Genomic DNA, 20,876 nt, shown 5'->3' with positions numbered 1-20,876 from the left:
CCAATCCATATACCTGTCTAAATAACTTTAAAATATTGTAATCTACCTTTGTCTCTACAGCTTCCTCTGATTGTTGCAAACATTAACAGTATGTTATGAAAATCAATTAGAGTTTACCGTTAAATTTTAGAAAAATGTCAATGTGATACACCCCTTGGTAATTCATTCCGGTTCATGAGCACTGATAACCATCTGCACACCTTCTGCAAGAAAACTCCTTACCTGAAATAAAAATCAAAACACTGTAAAAGCACAGCAGGTTGATTACCTTTCATCAGAACATATGAAAGCCAGAACTTCTGATGGTCATTGATCTGAAATGTTCACCCTTTCTCCACAGATACAACCTGGCCTGCTGAGCACATTTCCCATCCCCCAGTAATTTTCTGCCTTTATTTCAGTTTCCATTACCTACAGTTTTTCTTTTGCTTTTCAGCTCTTCATATTATGTGAAGCAGATACAAGCCCCACACCATGCTGAAATTTTGGTCCATCTACACAAGTCCCATTTACCTGCATTAGAACCATGTGTTTTTATGCTTTGTCTATTTAAATGTTTTTTTTAAAACCTCTTAAATGTAATGATTTTATCCAGCACATCATCTGGATATCACCTATTCCAGATATCAGCTGTGTGCTGTGTAAAATACTTGCCCCTCAGACCCTTTTGAAACATTTTCCTTTCACTGTTGTATTCTTGTTTGTGACAACCCTGTCAAGGAAAATATTTTTGACTATCCACCCTATTCATGCCTCTTATATTGTTAAATGTTTCTATCAGGGTACCCTTCAGCCTCTGTCACTCCAAGAAAACAAGCTCAGCTGATCCAATCTCTCCCCTAAAGTCCCAGTAAATTTCATCTGCACTCTCTCCAACACCTTCTAATTGTAGCAACCAGAACTGCACACGATACTCTTCGTGAAGCTCAACTCGAGTTTTGCAAAGTTGCAACCTAACATCCAATCCTATGCTCCGACATTTGAAGACAAGTCTTCATCATCAAACTATCAACTTGTGTTGTTGCTTTCAGGGAACTGTGAAGTTGGATCTCTCAGTCTCTCTGTTTATCAACATTCCTTACCAACATTTACTGTATATCTCCTATCCCTATTTAGTTTCCTAAAATACAATACCTCATGTTTGTCAAGATTAAATTCCATCGGCCAATATCAACAACCAAATTTGCAACTGATCTAATCCTGCTGTACCTTTAGACAATCTCCCTTGCTATCCACAACATTAATTTTCATGAAATCAGCAAACTACTAAGTCCTAACATCCTTTTCATTAATATATATCATAAACAATACAAGACCCAGCACCAATCCCTGTGACACACCAGTAGTCACAGACCACCAATCAGAAAAACATTCTTCAACTACTACTGTCTTCCTTCAATCTGTACCCCTTCCAACTTTATATCGTTTCTATAGCTAGACATCCAAAACTGTGCACAATATTACAAGTGTGGCCTCATCAATGTCTTCTTTAATATAACATCCATACACTTGAATTCATTTCCCTGACCAATGAAGGCAAATGTCCCAAATGCTTTCTTCAGTACACTGTCTACCTGTGTTGCCACCTTTAAAGAGATATATAACTGAACCCTGAGGTCCATCTGCTCTTTAATACTGTTTAGGACACAAGCAAGCCCTTCTCTGCTTCAATTTACCCAAATGCAGCATCTTGCACTTCTCCAAGTTGAACTGAATCTGCCATTCCTTCACCCACTTCCCCATCTTATCTTTGTTTATTTAGCATATACGTCGACCGGCATATAAGTTGACTCCCCCTTCCCCCCACTTTTCAGCCTCATTTTAAGGAACTACATGTAACGAGCAGCAATAAACAATGAACCAGAGAGTCGGCACTTTCAGGTAGCTAAAATACGCCGATGTAAAGCCGCATATTCTACTGTCGGGAGGCCATCTGAAAGAGCAGGAGGTGTCTCCGAGTCACACTTTCCAACCCTCCTCTGAGAGGGATAATCACTGAAGTCCCCCTAGGCACCTGAATGCAGCCCCTAAAAGCAGCTGCTAAGGGGCGGGCTGATGACAATCACCTGGCACTGACAGTCCCCCTCCCCACTGCCCATGCCACCCAGCGCGGACGCCAGGGTTGGGGCAGCCGGCGTGGGACTAGAGGGCTGGGGCGGCTGGCGCGGGACTACAGGGCTACAAGATCGTGTTATATGGCGAGCTCTCCACTGGCCACCGTGGCAGAGGTGCACCAAAGAAAAGGTACAAGGACTGCCTAAAGAAATCTCTTGGTGCCTGCCACATTGACCACTGCCAGTGGGCTGATATCGCCTCAAACCGTGCATCTTGGCGCCTCACAGTTTGGCGGGCAGCAACCTCCTTTGAAGAAGTCCGCAGAGCCCACCTCACTGACAAAAGGCAAAGGAGGAAAAACCCAACACCCAACCCCAACCAACCAATTTTCCCCTGCAACCGCTGCAACCGTGTCTGCCTGTCCCGCATCGGACTTGTCAACCACAAACGAGCCTGCAGCTGACGTGGACATTTACCCCCTCCATAAATCTTCGTCCGCGAAGCCAAGCCAAAGAAAAAGAACAGGGCTGGAGTGCTGTGTGTGTGTGTGTAATATAGCGTAATATATCGGTCTCTCCAAGTAACTTCACTGCTAGTCACACTAGTCACTGTCTCTCCAACTGACCTTCACTACCATCATAATGAAGTACTTTGCTTCCCAAAAAAGACCGTCTTGGTACAGGTCAATCCACCGAAAAGGCCCAGTCATTCTTAACAGAGCAGGCTTTGCTTTGAATTCCACAAAAATGCCTGGTCACAAAAGCTACTTCAAAGAGGGGAGAGGGGTTTCCTCTCCAGCCATCAGCATGTTCTCCCTTTGCAAAATCACGTCATTGCAAATGTATCAAATTCTGGAACAGACTGTGACAAACCTTCCCTCAGTTCTTTCAAAGTATCGAATTGTCGCTGGGCTGTGACTTGTGTTGTGCTTGTGTGAAATGTTAAATGTTAACTGTGACCCTCCTGTCAATACTATCCCTAACAGTGATAATCCCATTTTACTAAAACGGAAGCTCATAATAGGGTCTTATGGTATATACAGCGTATAAGTCAACCCCCATTTTCTGGCTGCCTGAGGTGCCCCATTGACCAGCGTACAAGTCGACCCCAAAAGCTCACGATGCCTGAAAAGGGCCATTGACAAGCGTATAGGTCGACCCACACGCCCCCCCCCCACCCCCATAGATCGTGCAGATTGATCTGCTGGACTGCTGTCACAGTGGGGGTTTTTTTGGTTTTACAAGGATCAGCGCAGATTAGATTTTGAGCTGAATTTAAGGTCTCAAAAGCATATCCAGCATATAAGTCAACCCCCATTTTTGAGAGTTTTTTTGGGTTTCACAACTCGTCATACACTGAGATATATGGTGATTATTACTGAATATTTATTGTTTTGTATTTGCATTTTTTTTACATTCCTTCTTTTCTTTACTTATTTTTGGATTCAGTTCTTTCTTCTTGAATACAGTTTACAGCTACTGGTAATCATAAATTCTGCCTGGCCCGCAGGAAAAAGAATCTCAGGGTTCTATGTGATGTCATGTATACAGTCTGTCAATAAATTTGAACTCAAGCTTGATATTCCGCTGCAAACCCAGGTAAACGTTTTCATTGTTCTGAGCTCATAGTACATATTTTCATGTTGTCATCAAACTTACTCATCTTCCCACAAAAATACTTGTCCAAATCTCTTATGTATATAACAAGAAGCAAAACTTCCGGTATTGAATCCTAAGACACTCCAGTGGACAAGGTGCTCCATTCTGGAAAGCTGTCCTCCACAACCACACTCTGACTCCTGTCACTAAGCCAATATTTTTATCCATTTGGCCAGAACCAGAGAGCATCACTGCACAGAAATAGGTAATTTGGCCTATCTAGTCTATGCTGAACTACTATTATTCTGCCTCAACCTGTATGCAGACCACAGGCATCCACACCCCTCCCATCCACATATCTATCTAATCCTTTCTTAAATGTTGAAATCAAACTCAGATCCACCATTTCTGCTTGTAGCTCGTCCACTCTCTCTCCACCCTCTGAGTGAAGAATTTCCCCCAAAATATTCCCCGAAACAATGTAACTTTTAAGCACCCCATAGCTGTACAATCAAACCTTCTTGCAAGTATATTACCTTGCTGGTACAAGTCCCACCTTCCCTGGAATGATCCCAAAGCTAGTTGACCTCTTATCCTATATGTTGACTTCCTATCCCAGATGGTCTAACATTCCATACCACTCTACAGCTTGGGACCTTATCAAACGCTTTACCAAAACCCTTATAAAAAACCTCAATTATACAGCCTCATCCACCCTCTTTATCACCTTTTCATAAGGTTCTATCAAATTCAAGAGACAATTTCCTTTGCACAAATCTATACTGGCTCTCCTTAATTTTCTCTGGCTATCCAAATTTTGATAGATTCTAGCTCTCAGAATCCTCTCCACCAGCCTCCCTATCAATGATGTTAGACTAACAAGCCTGCAGTTACAGGGATCATTCTTACAGTTTTTTAAAAAATAATGACACTATATTTGCTATCTTCCACCCCTCGTCCTCAGAAATGAGTTTAAAATGTCTGTCAAGCCCCTAACAATTTCCTTCCTGCCTTCCCACAATGTTCTGGGATGCACCTGGTCTATTCCTCACCTACCTTGCCATTATTGACCTATACCTTACTGGTAACATATTAATCCTAGACCGTCCTTATCACACTCTAAACGCCTCCCATTTGGTAGTTGTGCTCTTACTCTTAACATTTGTATCAGACAACAATTGCTAGGTCCTGCCTATTCATGTTGAAATTGGCCTTGCCACCAATTTTCTTACTTTTCCTTTTCTTTTTACTTTTTCTACCTTTTCATTTATTTTCTTTCTTTTTGAGTTTAGCACTGGAAGGGTTGAGCTGAATGGACTTTTTTCCTCTAGAGTGCAGAAGGATGAGGCTGACCTTACAGAGGTGTAGAAAATCATGAGGGACATGCCTATGGAATAGTTATTGTCATTTGCCCAGAATGGAGGAGTCTAAACACTAGAGGGCATAGGTTTAAGTAGGGTGGCCATTCCAAAAGGAGGACACAGTGTGTTTGTATTTGCATTTGTTGTTTTTGCAATATCATTTAAATCTTATGAAAAAAATGTTTAAACACACGGTGTGTATATACACATATGCTAATCTATGACCATGTCCTCCTTTCAAATGGCCATCCTACTTGAAGATGAAAGGGAAGAGATTTAAAAGGGACCTGCAGATGCCCAAGGAAGTGGGTAGAAATGAGGAAAATTACTATGTTTAAAAGATATTTGTTCAGGCACATGGACAGGAAAGGTTTACGCAGGAATATGGGCAAAATGCAAGCAAATGGTACAGATGCATCAGAAGAGCAAATTGGTCAGCATGGATGAGCTGGGCCAAAGGGCCTGATTCTGTGCTGTATTTCTATTCAGTGCTATGACACTGTCTCTAATCAATGTTCAGTTGCTGAATCAAACAGTACAAACAGTTGAGGAAGGGTTTTTCATTTTTACTCAAGGAAATCATAATATCCTAGAATTTTACTGCATATTCTGTAATACAAGATGCCTCAGGAAGAGACCAAGTCTGCTTGTCAGTGAGTGTCCAACATCATGGACTCGTGATAATTTGGCAGGAATCAGTTTTTTAACTAAATTTCAGAAGCATGTTTTGGAGTCTGTTTCTTGGTTCCTGCCCCTATCTGTGCCTGGTTTCATGATTGTTCTTTTTATGCCTCAGCACCACTACTGCCAAGCTGATAATGCCAAGGCTTCTGTTTCGTGAAGACTCAGATTCAGTTTTCACTGTGCGTTGCAAATTCCAAACATTAAGGCTGAATGCAAAATAACCCTTTATATGGTAACTGTTAAAGTAATATTTTTCAAGTTGGTTCTTTATTTTGAAGTTTTCTTTCCATTCTTAAAAGTTTATATCTTCCAATTCAATAAAAAAAGGTATGTTTTACAGCAATACACTGAGTGTTAAAGAAAGTTAATAATTAACTTTTCTATAAAATCAATGAACACTGTCACTAAACAATGAGCACACTGAAAGCAACCACTTTTGACTAGCAATGTAGTTGGCTTCAAAATATAGTTCAACAAATTGATCAGCAGGATGATTTGCATTATACAAAAGGCTCATTAGTGTTTTAATGGAACATAGACATGTTTTAATTTAATTTGAAAGGTGAGTCCTTAAATATTAATACCAAGTTACATATGTAAGGAAGTATCTAAAGTGGCAAAACTTCCTTTGTATGTATATTGCACAATTTAGTGGGGGGGGTTTTCATTTTCATAACCATAAGATTTAAAATTGCGATTGATTCAGTGGGTGATGAATACAAAAGGAATCTCCAACTTTAAATTAGTGTTCAAGTTTAAAAGTAATGAGCATTTTCTCTGACTGTAACACACATCAACATTGTAAATGTGGTAATATTGAACATAGTCCTGTGTTTATAGTTCTTGGTGTCAGATTTTATATTTCTTTTTGCCACTGATGATCAGAACTATTTGTTCTCCACAATAATTATCACTTCCAGATTCAGTATAAAGAACCACATTGATTCTATTCTAAAAGGAAACTATGGGATTACGACTCTTCTTGGTATAAATATGAATTATTAACTACACTGGCAAAGTAATGGACATCATTCTTATTTATTTGTGTATTCCTGTTCAATAACTTTCCACATACAAAATAAGGCATGCAAGAACCAATCTTTTTAAAAGAACTAATTGATCATTATCTATTTTAGGTGCATTTTCAATTTTCTATTTTTAACCCCCCGCTCCCACCCACCACCACATTACTTTTTCTTACCATTTGGTGCCATGGCTTTGGTAGCCCACATTCTGGAATTCTATGCATAAGCTTCCCATTTCCCTCTACTTGTCCCTCCCTTTCCTTAAAAATACATTTCTTTAACTTACTGAAATTATTTTTTCTTTAACCTAGAATAAAAATTCTAAATAACATTTAAGTTACAAGATATAATTTCCTTTCTAAAAATACAGCCGGTAGTTAAATTGATGAGATAGTTGTGTGTATATTAAGTCACATGAAATTTCTGAATTTTTGTCCTCACGATAAAGTAATTAACTCAATATAAATTGAATATTCTCAGAAGGAACTCAGACTTAGAAGAGTGAGTCACAGAGTTTTACAAAATGCAATTGAGATGAGCAAAAGAGATTAGCACATTTTGCAGATTATTTGCAACATTTTACATTTAATAGGATTAGGCAGGTTATCTGCAGGGGTGTACCTGAATTGAGACACTGACTTGTATTAACCGACCCTGGTGTCATATGTTTACAGGCAAGAAGGTATCAATTGCTCAGACAATTCTATGGTATGATTGTAGTATCCTTTCATGACTCACTTTATTCATTGTTTAATTCAACATGTCTGATACATGTGATACAAATTCATCAAAATGTTAATTTAGTTAAAGCAGTATTCAAAGCAGATTTTTTTTGGGACACAAGCTTAATTTTCTGGTTGGGTGTCTGTTTCACTTGTGTGGTGATATGTGTATACTGTTCTGTGCTGCTCTGTATATAAGTGGCTGGCCCACCCACTGATGACTCAATCCCCTGTAACCCCGCCCCCCCATGACCTGGCCATAAAGGGCAACCTCCCTACCCCCTTCTATTCTTTCGAGCACATGGAGTTGGGCCCACTGAAATCTAATGTGTATTAAAGCCTATCGTTCCTCACTCAGCCTTTGGAGTCATTGATAGTAAGTATCAATTTAATACACATTAATTTTCCATTTGGGATGGACAAGCCGCTGAGACCTGACAGACTCGAAATCTATCCATAGACTCACAGAGCTGCTGAATGGTATGAGCAGTGGATCACCTGTTTCACAAACTTTCTCAAAGTCACAGTGGGCCTGGTGAACTCTGATGAGAAGAAATGCAACGTCCTGCAAGCTAGTGGGCCACCAAGCGTACCTGGCAATCCACAACCTACCCGGAGGCCATGGCTGAGTTCTGCAACCTCTACTGACCCTGGGTGAGCGTAGTGTACTCACGGTATCGACTGGCCTCGAGGAGACAGCAACCCAGTGAGTTCATGGATGAGTTCTTATGAGCACTGTACGACCTGGGGAGAGACTGCTGGGGCACTGCTACAGTCCCCATGTCCGTAGCACTGTGTGTGGAGGAGCTGGTCTGAGATGCCTGCGTGACTGGAGTGAGATCTGATTACATTCATCAGCGATTGCTCAAGGGGTACAAGCTGCCCCTGAAGAGAGCCTTCCAGCTTGCCAGGAGTCTCGACTCGGCCCAACCAGTAAAAACGGGGCCTCCATGTGCAGATGGTGGGCACTGCCATTTTAGGACCTGGCATCACAGACTCCATCTGCGATAGGAGCCACGACCCCACTGCTGCTGCCGCCGCAATCAGACATCCAAGATGCCACTTCTGCGGCCAGCAGAACCACCCCTGATGACTCTGCCCGGCTAAGGAGGTGATCTGTTCAGGATGTAGGAAGAAGGGACATTACCTGTGTGTCTGTAAATCTAAACCCTCCCATGCGAGCAGCACGGTGTTGACGTCACATCCAGCCCTGAATGGCTCAACCACGTGTGCAACTCAGGAGTAGCCATCTTATCTTGCATCTCCTCCACCCTTCTGAATAATGTCATCTCCGCCTTCTGCTGCACGGATGACATCACTTCATCCTTCTTCCACCGATGCATCAGCATGGTCAAAATGGAGGCCGTCATCTTACCCGTTGGGCCTCCCCTCTGACAGTGACGACGACAACCCAATCCTGGCCTCTGTGACTCTGAACCAGGGCAGCCCTCATCTGATCGCCCACTTGAGGCACTGCCCAGAAACACTCTCTCTCTCTCTCTCTCTCTCTCTCCCTCTCTCTCTCTCTCTCTCTCTCTCTCTCTCTCTCTGTCAGACCCACAAGTGGCATCATCTCTGAGGCCACGAAGGACCAATCCGCTGAGATTCAGGAGTACTGTGTAGTGCTGTTAACGGTGATGGGGGGGGGGGAGGTGAATGTTACGATAACTGTGATAGTACAGATCTATCACCAATGTACATAGTGTATATAGTTACTGTATCTAGACTGTGCTTACAGCAATTGGCTGACAGCTAAGCCACACCTATTGTCTGGGCCTTAAAGGGTTGAGTCCCTTGCCAGGTCGGATTATTCCGGACTGGTCGGCCACCTGTGAAGAGCTCCTGTCTTTTGCTAATAAAAGCCTTGGTTTGAATCAACAAGTCTTTGATTCTTTCAATGAGCTCTACAATTTTATTAGCAAAAAGAATTTTTTTTGAAAGGGATGGAGCGTTTAACTCGGCCAGAAAAACTTGATATCGACCCACAGTCAGCTACAGCCTTCAAAGCCTTTAACATCTGGCTGCTGAACTTTGAAAACTTCCTGAGATTCATTGAGGTGGAGGAGGATAACCAGTGTCTAACAGCATTGCTGTCTATGGTGTCCTTGAGAGTCTATGAGAATATCCAGGATGAGACCACTTACACCGCAGCCATAAAGGTACTGAAAGAACTGTATAATCAACCGGTGAACAGAGTTCATGCCCGGCTCGTGCTTGCTTCGAGGAAGCAACAGCCCGGCGAGTCCAGCAGGGCATATTTACAAGTATTAAAGGCGTTGGGCAAGGACTGTATCTGTGTGGACAAAACTGCTGCCGAGATCACAAACAATCTCGTCCGGGATGCCTATGTGGCCGGGCTCCGATCGAACGAAGTGAGGCTGCGCTTGCTCGAGCAAGGGGTAGAAAAACTAGAGGACGTGGCCCGTATTGCAATCACAAAGGAGGATGCAGCCTGAAAGTCCACTGAGCTCTCTAAGGACTGGACCCCTCGTTCTGATGTGAGTAGAGTGCCCTTCTACCCTACCACCCCCCGAGATACTGACGGCCTGTCGCCTGCTGCTACCCTGCCCCGTGCGAACCCACTTCAAATTATTCGTCCTTCCCCAATTGAGCGCCCCAGTGTTGCTGGGATTAGATTTTCAGTGTCAGTTCCGAACGGTGTCCCTACACTTTGGGGGACCCCACGCCCCCCTCTCAGTCTGCCATCGCCCCACCCCCAAAGCACCTGAGCAACCCGCCCCCGTGCCCCGGGGCCAATCCTGCGGCCTTTCCACACTCCGGATTGCCCCGCCAGCACTCTTTGCAAACCTCACCCCTGGCTGGAAGCCTGTGGCCACCAAAAGTCGGCAATATAGTTACAAAAACAGGCAATTCATTAGGAGTGAGGTGCGTAGATTGCTGGATGAGGGCATCATTGAACCCAGTTCAAGCCCCTGGAGAGCCCAAGTGGTGGTTGTCAAGAACGGGGAAAAACTACGGATGGTGGTCGACTATAGCCAGACCATTAACCACTTCATGCTCCTGGATGCGTACCCCCTGCCACGCATCACGGATGTGGTGAACCAGATCGCCCAATACCGCATATTCTCCACCATTGACCTATGTTCGGCCTACCACCAGCTCCCGATGCTGCGAGGACCGACCATTCACGGCCTTTGAAGCGAATGGGCGGCTATATCAATTTCTCAGGGTACCATTCAGGGTGACGAATGGTGTCGCGGTCTTCCAGCGGGAAATGGACCGGATGGTGGATCAGAACGGGCTAACCACTACCTTCCCATATCTGGACAATATCACCATCTGCGGCCACGACACGCAGGACCACGACGCCAACCTAGACAAATTTCTTCAAACTGCCCGTCGGCTGAACCTGACTTACAATTTGAATAAGTGTGTCTTCTGGACCACACGACTCGCTATTCTAGGTTGCATGGTGGAGAACGGGATAGTCATGCCAGATCCTGACCGCATGCGTCCCCTAATGGACTTACCCCCCCCCCCCCCATACCCAGAAAGCGCTCAAACGCTGCCTGGGCCTTTTCTCGTATTACGCCCAATGGGTTCCACACTATGCCGACAAGGCGTGTCCTCTTATCAAGACCTCCTCTTTTCCCCTCTCGACCGAAACCAGAGTGGCTTTCAACCGAATCAAATCCGACATCGCCGCTGCGATGCTGCACGCGATCGATGAGTCTGTCCTGTTTCAAGTCGAGAGCGATGCATCCGACTTCGCCCTGGCAGCCACCTTGAACCAGGCCGGTCGGCCTGTAGCCTTCTTCTCCAGAACCCTCCAGGGTCCAGAGAGTAGACACTCCTCGATCGAGAAGGAGGCCCAGGCCATAGTTGAAGCGGTGCGTCGTTGGAGACATTACTTCGCTGGGAGGTGCTTTACACTGTTGACTGATCAACGCGCGGTCTCCTTCATGTTCAGCAACACCCAGCGTGGTAAGATAAAAAACGACAAAATCGCCAGATGGAGAATCGAACTCTCCACCTTTAACTATGACATCCTGTACCGGCCTGGTAAGCTCAACGACCCGCCTGATGCGCTCTCCAGGGGGACGTGCGCCAGCATACAGATGGACAGACTACAGAAACTCCATGAGGCGCTCTGTCATCCAGGGGTCACTAGGTTTGCCCACTTTGTGAAGGCGCGCAACCTACCCTATACAGTCGAGGAGATCCGCTCCATTACCCGAGCCTGTTCAGTGTGCGCTGAATGCAAGCCTCACTTCTTCCGTCCGGATAACTCCCACGTTATCAAGGCCACCCGCCCCTTCGAGCGTCTTAGTGTAGACTTTAAGGGGCCCCTACCGTCGACCAACCGTAATACCTACATCCTTACGGCCATCGACGAGTACTCACGCTTCCCGTTCGCTGTTCCCTGCCCAGACACCACTGCCACCTCAGTGATACAGGCCCTTCACAATATTTTCGCCATCTTCGGGTACCCCAATTCCATCCACAGTGATAGGGGGTCCTCATTCATGAGCGCAGAGCTGCAACAGTATTTTCTGGAGTGTGGTATCGCTTCAAGCAGGACCACGAGCTATAACCCACGCAGTAACGGCCAGGTCGAGAGGGAGAATGCCACCATATGGAGAGCGGTTACACTGGCTCTCCGGTCTAAAGGTCTCCCCACCTCTCACTGACAGGAGGTTCTCACTAGTGCCTTACACTCCATCCGCTCCCTCCTATGTACTGCAACAAATGCCACCCCCAACGAAAGGATGTTCCTTTTCCTGAGGAAATCCGAATCAGGAACCACTGTACCAGCATGGCTCACCGTCCCTGGCCCCGTCCTTTTGCGACGCCACGTCCGGCACTCAAAGAACGACCCCTTGGTCGACCGAGTGACTCTACTCCATGCAAACCCACATTACGCCTACGTTGAGTTCCCAGACGGGTGGGAGGACACTGTTTCGGTGCGGGACCTAGCTCAGGACGCAGTAGACCCAACAAACCCCCCAACCCAACCTTCCCCAACTCTTTATTCCCCAGGCCCCGTGCCACAACAGAAGGACCAACAGCACCCCAATGACCCGGGCCACCCTGCCAACAACACGACTGGGGAATTGAGCGATGGAGCAGTTGCACCCGACGAGCCCGCTGGCGACACCACTCCAGCGACCCCAATCCCAGCACCACGGCGGTCACGCCGGATGGTCAGACCCCCTGACCGCTACAGTCCTTGACTTACCCCTTCCTTTCATTCTCTCCCTCGTTTTTGTTTTTTTTTCCCGGGTTAGTTCTCCAAGAAGGGGTGAATGTAATAGTACAGATCTGTCACCAATGTACATAGTGTATATAGTTACTGTATCTAGACTGTGCTTACAGCGATTGACTGAGAGCTAAGCCACACCTATTGTCTGGGCCTTAAAGGGTTGTGTCCCTAGCCAGGTCGGATCATTCCGGACTGGTCGGCCACCTGTGAAGAGCTCCTGTCTTTTGCTAATAAAAGCCTTGGTTTGAATCAACAAGTCTTTGATTCTTTCAACGAGCTCTACAAACTTGCATTTGCTTGTGATACCACAGGTCTGTGCGCTGATACTCCTGAGCCTTGACTTCCAGAGCCAGTTTAGGAGCATGGTGTTCAGTGGACCACAACCACCCATAACAGGACACAACCCCTGACTCACGGCCCCCTTCCCCCAGCAGTCAGCCCCTGCCTGCGGCCACTCCATACTCTGCATATCCCCTCCGTCATTATTTGAGAACCAGACCCCAGACTGCAGGCCCATCACGATGAAAAGCAGGCCATATAGCATCGAGGACCGGGCCGTTGGTAAAGTCCTAGGTACAGCGACTCCTGGTGGAGGGGATCATAACTCTCAGCCCATGGTGAGCCCAAGTCGTGGTGGTCAGAGCAAACCCCGTATGGTTATTGATTACAGCCAGATGGTCAACCATTTCACTCAGCTAGATGCTTACCCCCTCCCCCAGATAGCTGATATGGTCAATAAAATAGCCCAATACTCCACGATTCACCTGAAGTCAGCATACCACATGTACTGACAGTAACCACACCAACAGTGCGAGTATAAGACAGGTTTAATAAACTAATATGTACACTAAGAGGTCTTGTCTCTCTGCAAGACGAACCTTGAAGGCTAGACTGTAGCTCTGGACTGCTTTATATACAAGTCCTCTGGTGACCTAGTGGTGTAATTACATATCACCACACCACCAACACCCCTTCACCCATGAGAACCCCAAATATACTGCCTTCGAAGCAGATGACAGACTTTATCACTTCCTCAGGGTGCCCTTCGGAGTCACCAACAGGGTCTCAGTGTTCCAGAGGGAAATGGATCAGATGATAGACAGGCATAAACTGATGGCAACGTTCCCCTACCTTGACAATGTCACCATCTGCAGCCATGACCAGAAGGACCACGATGCAAACCTGGTGAAATTTCTCTGCACAGCCAAGTCCCTTAATTTGACTTATACAAGGAGAAGTGTGTGTTTAGTACCACTCGCCTGGCCCTCCTTGTGGAGCATGGTGTCATTGCCCCCAACCCCTTATGGAGCTCCCAATACCACACAACCTCAAGGCGCTGAAATGGTGCCTGGGGTTCTTATCTTACTATGCCCAATGGTGCCCAATTATGCCAATAAGTCCTACCCCATAGTAAATTCCACAAGCTTCCCCTTAACGGCAGAAGCCTGGGCGGCGTTTGACCAAATCAAAGGAGACATTGCTTAAGCCACGATGCATGCTGTGGACGAATCCATCCCATTCCAGGTGGAGAGCGATGCCTCCAACTTCGCGCAGGCCACCACTCTCAACCAGGCGGACAGGCCAGTAACATTTTTTTCCCGCACCCTCCACAACCCTGAAACACGGCACTCTTCAGTCGAGAAGGAAGCACAGGCAATCATTGAGGCCATGCGCCACTGGCATCACTACCTGGCCGGGAAAAGATTTACACTGCTGTTGGACCAATGAGCCATGGTCTTTATGTTTAACACCTGGAGTAAAATCAAGAATAACAAAAACTTGAGGTGGAGAATTGAGATCTCCACCTATAATTAAGATATCCTGTACCGGCCAGGCAAACTCAACGAGCCCCCCAGATGCCCTATCCCGGGGGATGTGCTCCAGCAGCATCTTGACCTCCAGTCCCTCCATGATGACCTCTGCCACCCTGGAGTCATGAGGTTGTTCCACTTCATAAAACCCCAGAAACTCCCATACTCCACCGACGACGTCAGGTCTCTGACCAGACACTGTCAGGTCTGCACGAAATGTAAAGCGCAGTTCTTCAGACCCGTCAAGACGCCCCTCATCAAGGCCACGTACTCCTTTGAACGGCTGAGTGTCAATTTCAAGGGACCCCTACCCTCGACCAATAGGAATATCTATTTCCTTAAAGTCATAGGTGAGTTCTCCAGATTCCCGTTTGCCATCCCCTGTCCCGTCATGACCTCTGCCACAGTTATCACAGCATTCCACAGCGTGTTCACCCTGTTTGGGTACCTGGATTATATCCATAGTGATCGAGGGTCCTCCTTCATGAGTGACGAGGTGCAGCAGTACCTGATGACTAGAGGCATAGCCACTAGTAAGGCTACGAGCTATAACCCCAGGGGAAATAGCCAGGTGGAGTGAGAAAACACCACCATTTGGAAGGCGATCCTCCTGGCCCTTAAGTCAAAAGGCCTAGCAGTGTCTCACTGGCAGGAAGTTCTGCCAGAGGCGCTCCATGCCATCTGATCTCTCCTATGCACTGCTACAAATATGACCCCTCATGAACATATGTTTTCCTTCCCCAGGAGGATGGCGACCGGAACCACACTACTACCCTGGCTCTCATCTCCATGACCAGTCCTGCTGAGGAAACACGTGAGGGGCCATAAGACTGACCTGTTGGTGGAAGAGATGCAGCTCCTGCATCCTAACCCACAATACACTTACGTGCAGTACCCCAATGGTCATGAGGACACAGTCCCTTTCCGGGACATGGCATGTGCTGGAGACACCCAGCCACCACATGCACACACATCGTCCTCTACAGGCACTTGGTATAGGCTAGCAATGTCCCCCAGGTTCTCACACCACATACCCGGGACCCTCGCCCAGCCGAGCCAACCACCACGACTGCCCCCACAGACAACCAAACTCCAGCCTCTCTGGCGACAGCCTTGCCCTCCCCCACCTCAAGACATGAGACCATCAACGGAGCCGACCAGTACAGCAAAGCTGCACAGGTCACAGAGGCAGTGGAAGCCACCTGACCAGCTGAACTTTTAGATCTGGGTTTTGGTTTTTAAAAGAGGAGGTGAATGTGGTGATATGTATGTACTGTTCTGTGCTGTTCTGTGTATAAGTGGCTGGCCTGCCCACTGACGACCCGATCCCCTGTAACCCCTTCCCCTGTGACCTAGCCATAAAGGTCAACCTCCCATTCATTCAAGCACATGGAATTGGACCAGCTGAAATCTAATGTGTATTAAAGCCTATCATTCTTCACAGTCTTTGGAGTCATTGATACCGTGTATCACCCTGGCAACAATGGACTATCTGGTTATTCATAATAACAAAAAGAAACATAATTGTTCCCCAAATTGAAACGTCTACCTGATAGATTTGTCCTGATTTGAGTGTGTGCTAATAATTTATTATTAGACTTTGGCTGATGTGCAGCTAACCATTTTAGATGGGGATACACTGATAATCCTTCAAGCAATTGTTCGATGCTTCAAACAACATCATGTACCATTGACATTTGACCATCGTTCATGTTTGAGGGTGGGCTGGCTGAACTAAACCCTATGCCACTTTCTCATGACTTGGCCAAGTCCACCACAGTTGATAATAAATAAATTAATTCCATTCTTCTAATGTTCATATCACACTGAAACAAAGCTGGAGTGAAAGTGGCAATGAAACTAAAATAAATAAGGGGCATCATGATAAAAAAAATATGAAAACAAACCAAGAAGGAGGTTGATTATTGTAAAATGTGTCAGGAAAATAAGTTCTGAATCAGTGGACCTTGAGTACATATCCATCTTTAGTTATTCATGATTATTAAATAAATTATTCAATTATGAAATAACCTCCACTCGATGCAATTTCATGCACTTGGATGTTTTACTGCTGATTTATTTTGACAAACTCTGCTGTGTTTCTGAAACTGGAGTATGCTGGAAATTTGTGTACAATTGACTGACTCGTGAAAGATGGAGAATCCCCAATTTTCTATTCTTATGCAATACAAATTGCATAAAACGTGCAAGAAAAGGCTTTTGTCAGCATTAACAGTGTCTCTGCTATCACTTAACAAATAATCTAACCATACAAACTCTGACCAAAGTAAAATACTGTAGACACTGAAAATAGGAAATAACACGAGAAAATGTTCAAATACTCATCTGGTCATACAGCAGCAATGGAGTCAGAATCAGGCCCACAATCTCCTATCAGATCACTGGAAGAAGAAAATCAAAGTAAATTTATGACAGAGGAATAGATCCTATTGAGTCCAAGTTAGCCAATCCCACTTTCCCGCATTTAACCTCTAACCCCACAGATCAAGGCTTTTCAAAAATATGTTCCAAGCTCTAATTAAATGTGATAAGGGTTTCTGCCTCTTCCATCCTTCTGCATAATGAGCTTCAATCCCAATACCAAGCCATCAATCTGAAACACTAACCCTTTCTTGTGCTTTCTTCCTTTCTTTCAAAGTTATTTTTTATTGAGTTTTGTCAAAAAAGAAAACAAATATATAATAAATCCATTGCATTGAGACTATTACATATTTAAGATAATAGCATCTATTATCATGACAATATATTTGGACTTAAATCCCAATCCATTATGTATTTATACATGGAGTTGTATAAGAAGTAAAGAAAGAAAGAGAAAAACAGAAAAGAAAAAAAAGAGAGAAAAATTCTAACCCAGTGCCAACCAAGGTTGTAATCCATATTATAAGTGGAGATAACATCAAGCAAACTGCCTTGGGAGATCCGAATAAAGCATGCTCAGCAACAACCACCATCGCACCAAATGAGTCCAATTGTGAAAGTAAGCCATAAATGGACTCCAGGTCCTATCAATCTTGATTTTTGTGACATTATTCCTAATTTTCCCCAAATTCACAAAGGACATAATGTCTGATAGCCATTGTGTGTGAGTGGGTAGGAATTCCTCTTTCCATTTTAACAAGATTGCTCTTTTTGCTAGTAAAATGGAAAATGTTAAAACCTGCCTTTGATTAGAGGATATTTTTATGTTTATGCCTCTGGAAAAGCAAAAAATGCCATAACCGATCTTGAATCCAAATTAATCCCAAAAATGGTTGAAAAAGTTTCGATAATATCTTAATACTTTTGCAATTTAGGACATGACCAATATCAAAGAGGCATCGTAAATTTTAAATTTTACAAGTGCTCAATTGGAGTGTCCTATCTCATTGCATGAAACCTGAGCCAAAATTTTAAATTTTAAATTTTTCACAGTGAGTTAATATCTGGATAAATTCGAGCGAGTTTAACTTGAGAAAAATGTATTTGATGCACTACTTTGAAATGAACCAGACTGTGCCCCAGTGCATAATGATGAGTTGTAAATCAAGCCCAAAATTGAAAGAGGTATTGAGATCATCCTCCCATTCAGTTTTAATTCCAATTAACAAAATTGTTTTCATATTCAATAATGTATAATATAGGGCAGATATTGTACCTTAATGAGGGAATTGTAATTCAAAAAGTTCATCAGTAAAATTTGGATCTGAAAGGATTGGAGGTACTGAAAATTTGGAATGAACTGTCAAGTTTGATAATACCTGAAAAAGTGTCTATTTAATAAATTTGATCATCAGTTGTTGTACAGATACGAAGTTTTGTTGTACAAAAAGATCCTTAAAACTTTTAATTCCTGAAAGATTCAATTCTTGAAAACCTGCATCTAAAATAGCAGGTTGAAATAAATGATTAGATAGGATAGGATTTGTGCTTATAATTCCAAATAAATTTCTAACTTGACTCCAAATCTTAAGTCTATGTATTATTATTAAATTCTTTGTCACTTTTCGGATAGAGAGAGGTAGGGGTGAACACAATACCACCCATAAAGAAGGGATTTCAATTCCATCTCAATCCAGTTAGGGCAGTCATTTGTCTTTTCACATTGTAACAATAATAACATATTCCTTATGTTTATAGCCCTGTAATAAAATCTAAAATTGGGTAATGCCAGCCCCCCATTATTTCTTGCATTCGAGAAATATCTTTTATTCAGTATAGGTTTCTTTTTTGCCATATATATGACATAATGATTGATTTCAATGTGTTGAAAAAGGACTTAGGATTAAATATTGGTAGTCATTAGAATAAATATAAAAATGTTGGTAAAATATTCATTTTAACTGAATTAATAAGACCAATCATGGTCAAAGAAAGTAGTGACCATCCGGTAAGAATTAATTTAGTTTGGTTAAGTAAGACTACAAAATTTTCTTTTAAAAATATTTTTTATCAAGTTCTTGGTTACTGTAATACCTAAATATTTAAATTGTTCATTCATTATTTTGAATGGATAGTTAGAACTGGTGGGCCTTCAACGCTAGTAATTCGCTCTTGTGAGGGTTAAGTTTATAACCTGCGAACCTGCTTAAACACAAAACTAACAACATTATGCTTGGTATTGATATCTCGGGGGTAGAAATAAAAAGTATAAGGTCATCTGCATAGCAGGATAGCCTGTGTTCAATAGGTCCTCTAAACAAAACCGTAAAATCTTGATTTGCTCACAAAGCAATAGCTAATGGTTCCAGCACTAATTCGAAAAGCAATGGGCTAAGGGTACAACCCTGTTGCATGCCTCGTAATTTTAAAAATTTGGATTGTTGGGAATTAGTGTGAATTGAGGCCATTTGAGATGGATATAAAAGTTTTATCCAATGGATGAAACCTGGACCAAAATTAAATTTTGCTAAGGTGATGAATAAGCATTCCCATTCTACCCTTTTTCAGCATCTAAAGATATTAAAAAAAACATTCATAATTATGACTAGAGAGTGAATGTATAATGTTCAATAATCTATGAATATTATGGTAGGAATGTTTGTTTTAATAAAACCTGACTGGTCCAAATTAATTATTCCTGGTCAGATATTCTATAACAGATATGCTAAAACTTTTGATAATATCTTAATGTCCACATTAAGTAAAGAGATTAATCTGTAGGATACACATTCCTCTGGATCTTTGCCTTTTTTAAATCACAGAAATAGCTGCCTCGGTTAAAGGAGGAGGTAGTTTCCCTTCTCGTCATTCAATACGAAGCTTAGATGAGGGACAAGTCATTTGGAAAATGTTTTGTAAAACTCTGCTGAATATTCATCTAGACACGGGCTTTACCTGGCTGTATTGAAGATATTGCCTTATGCAATTTTTCTTGCGATATTGGAACATCCAAGTGTTTTTTGTTTACCTGATATATTGTCAGTATATTTAAATGATCTAAAAAGTTATTCATCAAATCGTATTCATTATTGAATTCAGAAGAGTAAAGTTTAAAGTAGAAATCTTTAAAAATGTTGTTTATTTTGGAATGATCAGTAGTTGTTGTACCATCAGGAAGGCGTATCTTGTTAATTTACTTGTTAGCCAACGTGGCTTTCAATTCATTAGTCTGCAGATTACTGGATTTCTCTCCATGGATATAAAATTGGCTTTTGGTTCTTAATATCTGTTACAATCGGGTGTGTGGAAAGTAGATTGAATTTAGTTTTTAGTTCAGTTCTTCTCCTAAATAACTCCAGATCTCTATTTTGAGCAAATTGTAGGTCTATCTGTTTGATCTGTTGATCAAGTCCTATCTTTCTTCCCTGGCCTTTCTACTTTTATTAGTTGTATAGGAAATAATTTGGCCACATAAATAGGCTTACATAGTATTCCAAACTATTAAATTAGAAACATCTGGGGTTGAATTATCCTCAAAGAAGAATTGAATCTGGTTTTCTAAAAAGGTCAAAAAGTCTTTACTTTTAAATAATATGATGTTAAATCGCCACTGCATTTTGATACTTGGAGTATTTGGAAATTCCAAATTTAAAGACATTGTAGCATGATCTGAAATAACTATACTTTGATATTCACATGCTTTAACTATATTATTTAACTGATTGTCAATTAAGAAATAATATATCCTGATATAAACTCTATGGATAGTTGAAAAAAAGAGTAATCCTCGCTAGTAGGTTTCAAAAATCTCCATAGATCTGTCACTCCCATATTAGATAAGAAAGATTGTACTGCTAAAGCCGATTTTGAGATATTTACTTTTCTAATGGAAGATTGGTCTAAGACTGTTTCAAACAGCAATTAATATCTCCACCTAAAATTAGTTAGTATTGGGATGTCCAGTAAAAGGTTTAAAAAATTCAAAAACTCTGGGTCATCCACGTTTAGAGCATA

At 43.0% G+C, this 20,876-nt stretch overlaps 1 protein-coding gene and 1 long non-coding RNA gene across 2 annotated transcripts in view; one reads left to right on the top strand and one right to left on the bottom strand.

Moving 5' to 3' along the window:
* The window catches only part of sh3yl1 (SH3 and SYLF domain containing 1), a 190,846-nt gene that overhangs the window by 163,120 nt on the left and 6,850 nt on the right, over window positions 1–20,876 (top strand). Inside the window, exon 10 of the mRNA XM_069886170.1 lies at window positions 3,565–3,653. Coding sequence (XP_069742271.1) covers window positions 3,565–3,653 — 89 coding nt within the window. The remainder of the gene's footprint in view (window positions 1–3,564; window positions 3,654–20,876) is intronic.
* LOC138736521 (uncharacterized) overlaps window positions 16,820–20,876 on the bottom strand; it is a 203,937-nt gene continuing 199,880 nt past the window's right edge. Inside the window, exon 5 of the long non-coding RNA XR_011340335.1 lies at window positions 16,820–16,882. This is a non-coding gene — a long non-coding RNA (uncharacterized lncRNA). The remainder of the gene's footprint in view (window positions 16,883–20,876) is intronic.

Source organism: Narcine bancroftii, chromosome 6 (assembly GCF_036971445.1).
Source record: "Narcine bancroftii isolate sNarBan1 chromosome 6, sNarBan1.hap1, whole genome shotgun sequence".
NCBI lineage: Eukaryota > Metazoa > Chordata > Chondrichthyes > Torpediniformes > Narcinidae > Narcine > Narcine bancroftii.
The sequence above is the reverse complement of the archived record's forward strand: the minus strand, read 5'-3'. Positions and strand labels throughout refer to the sequence as shown.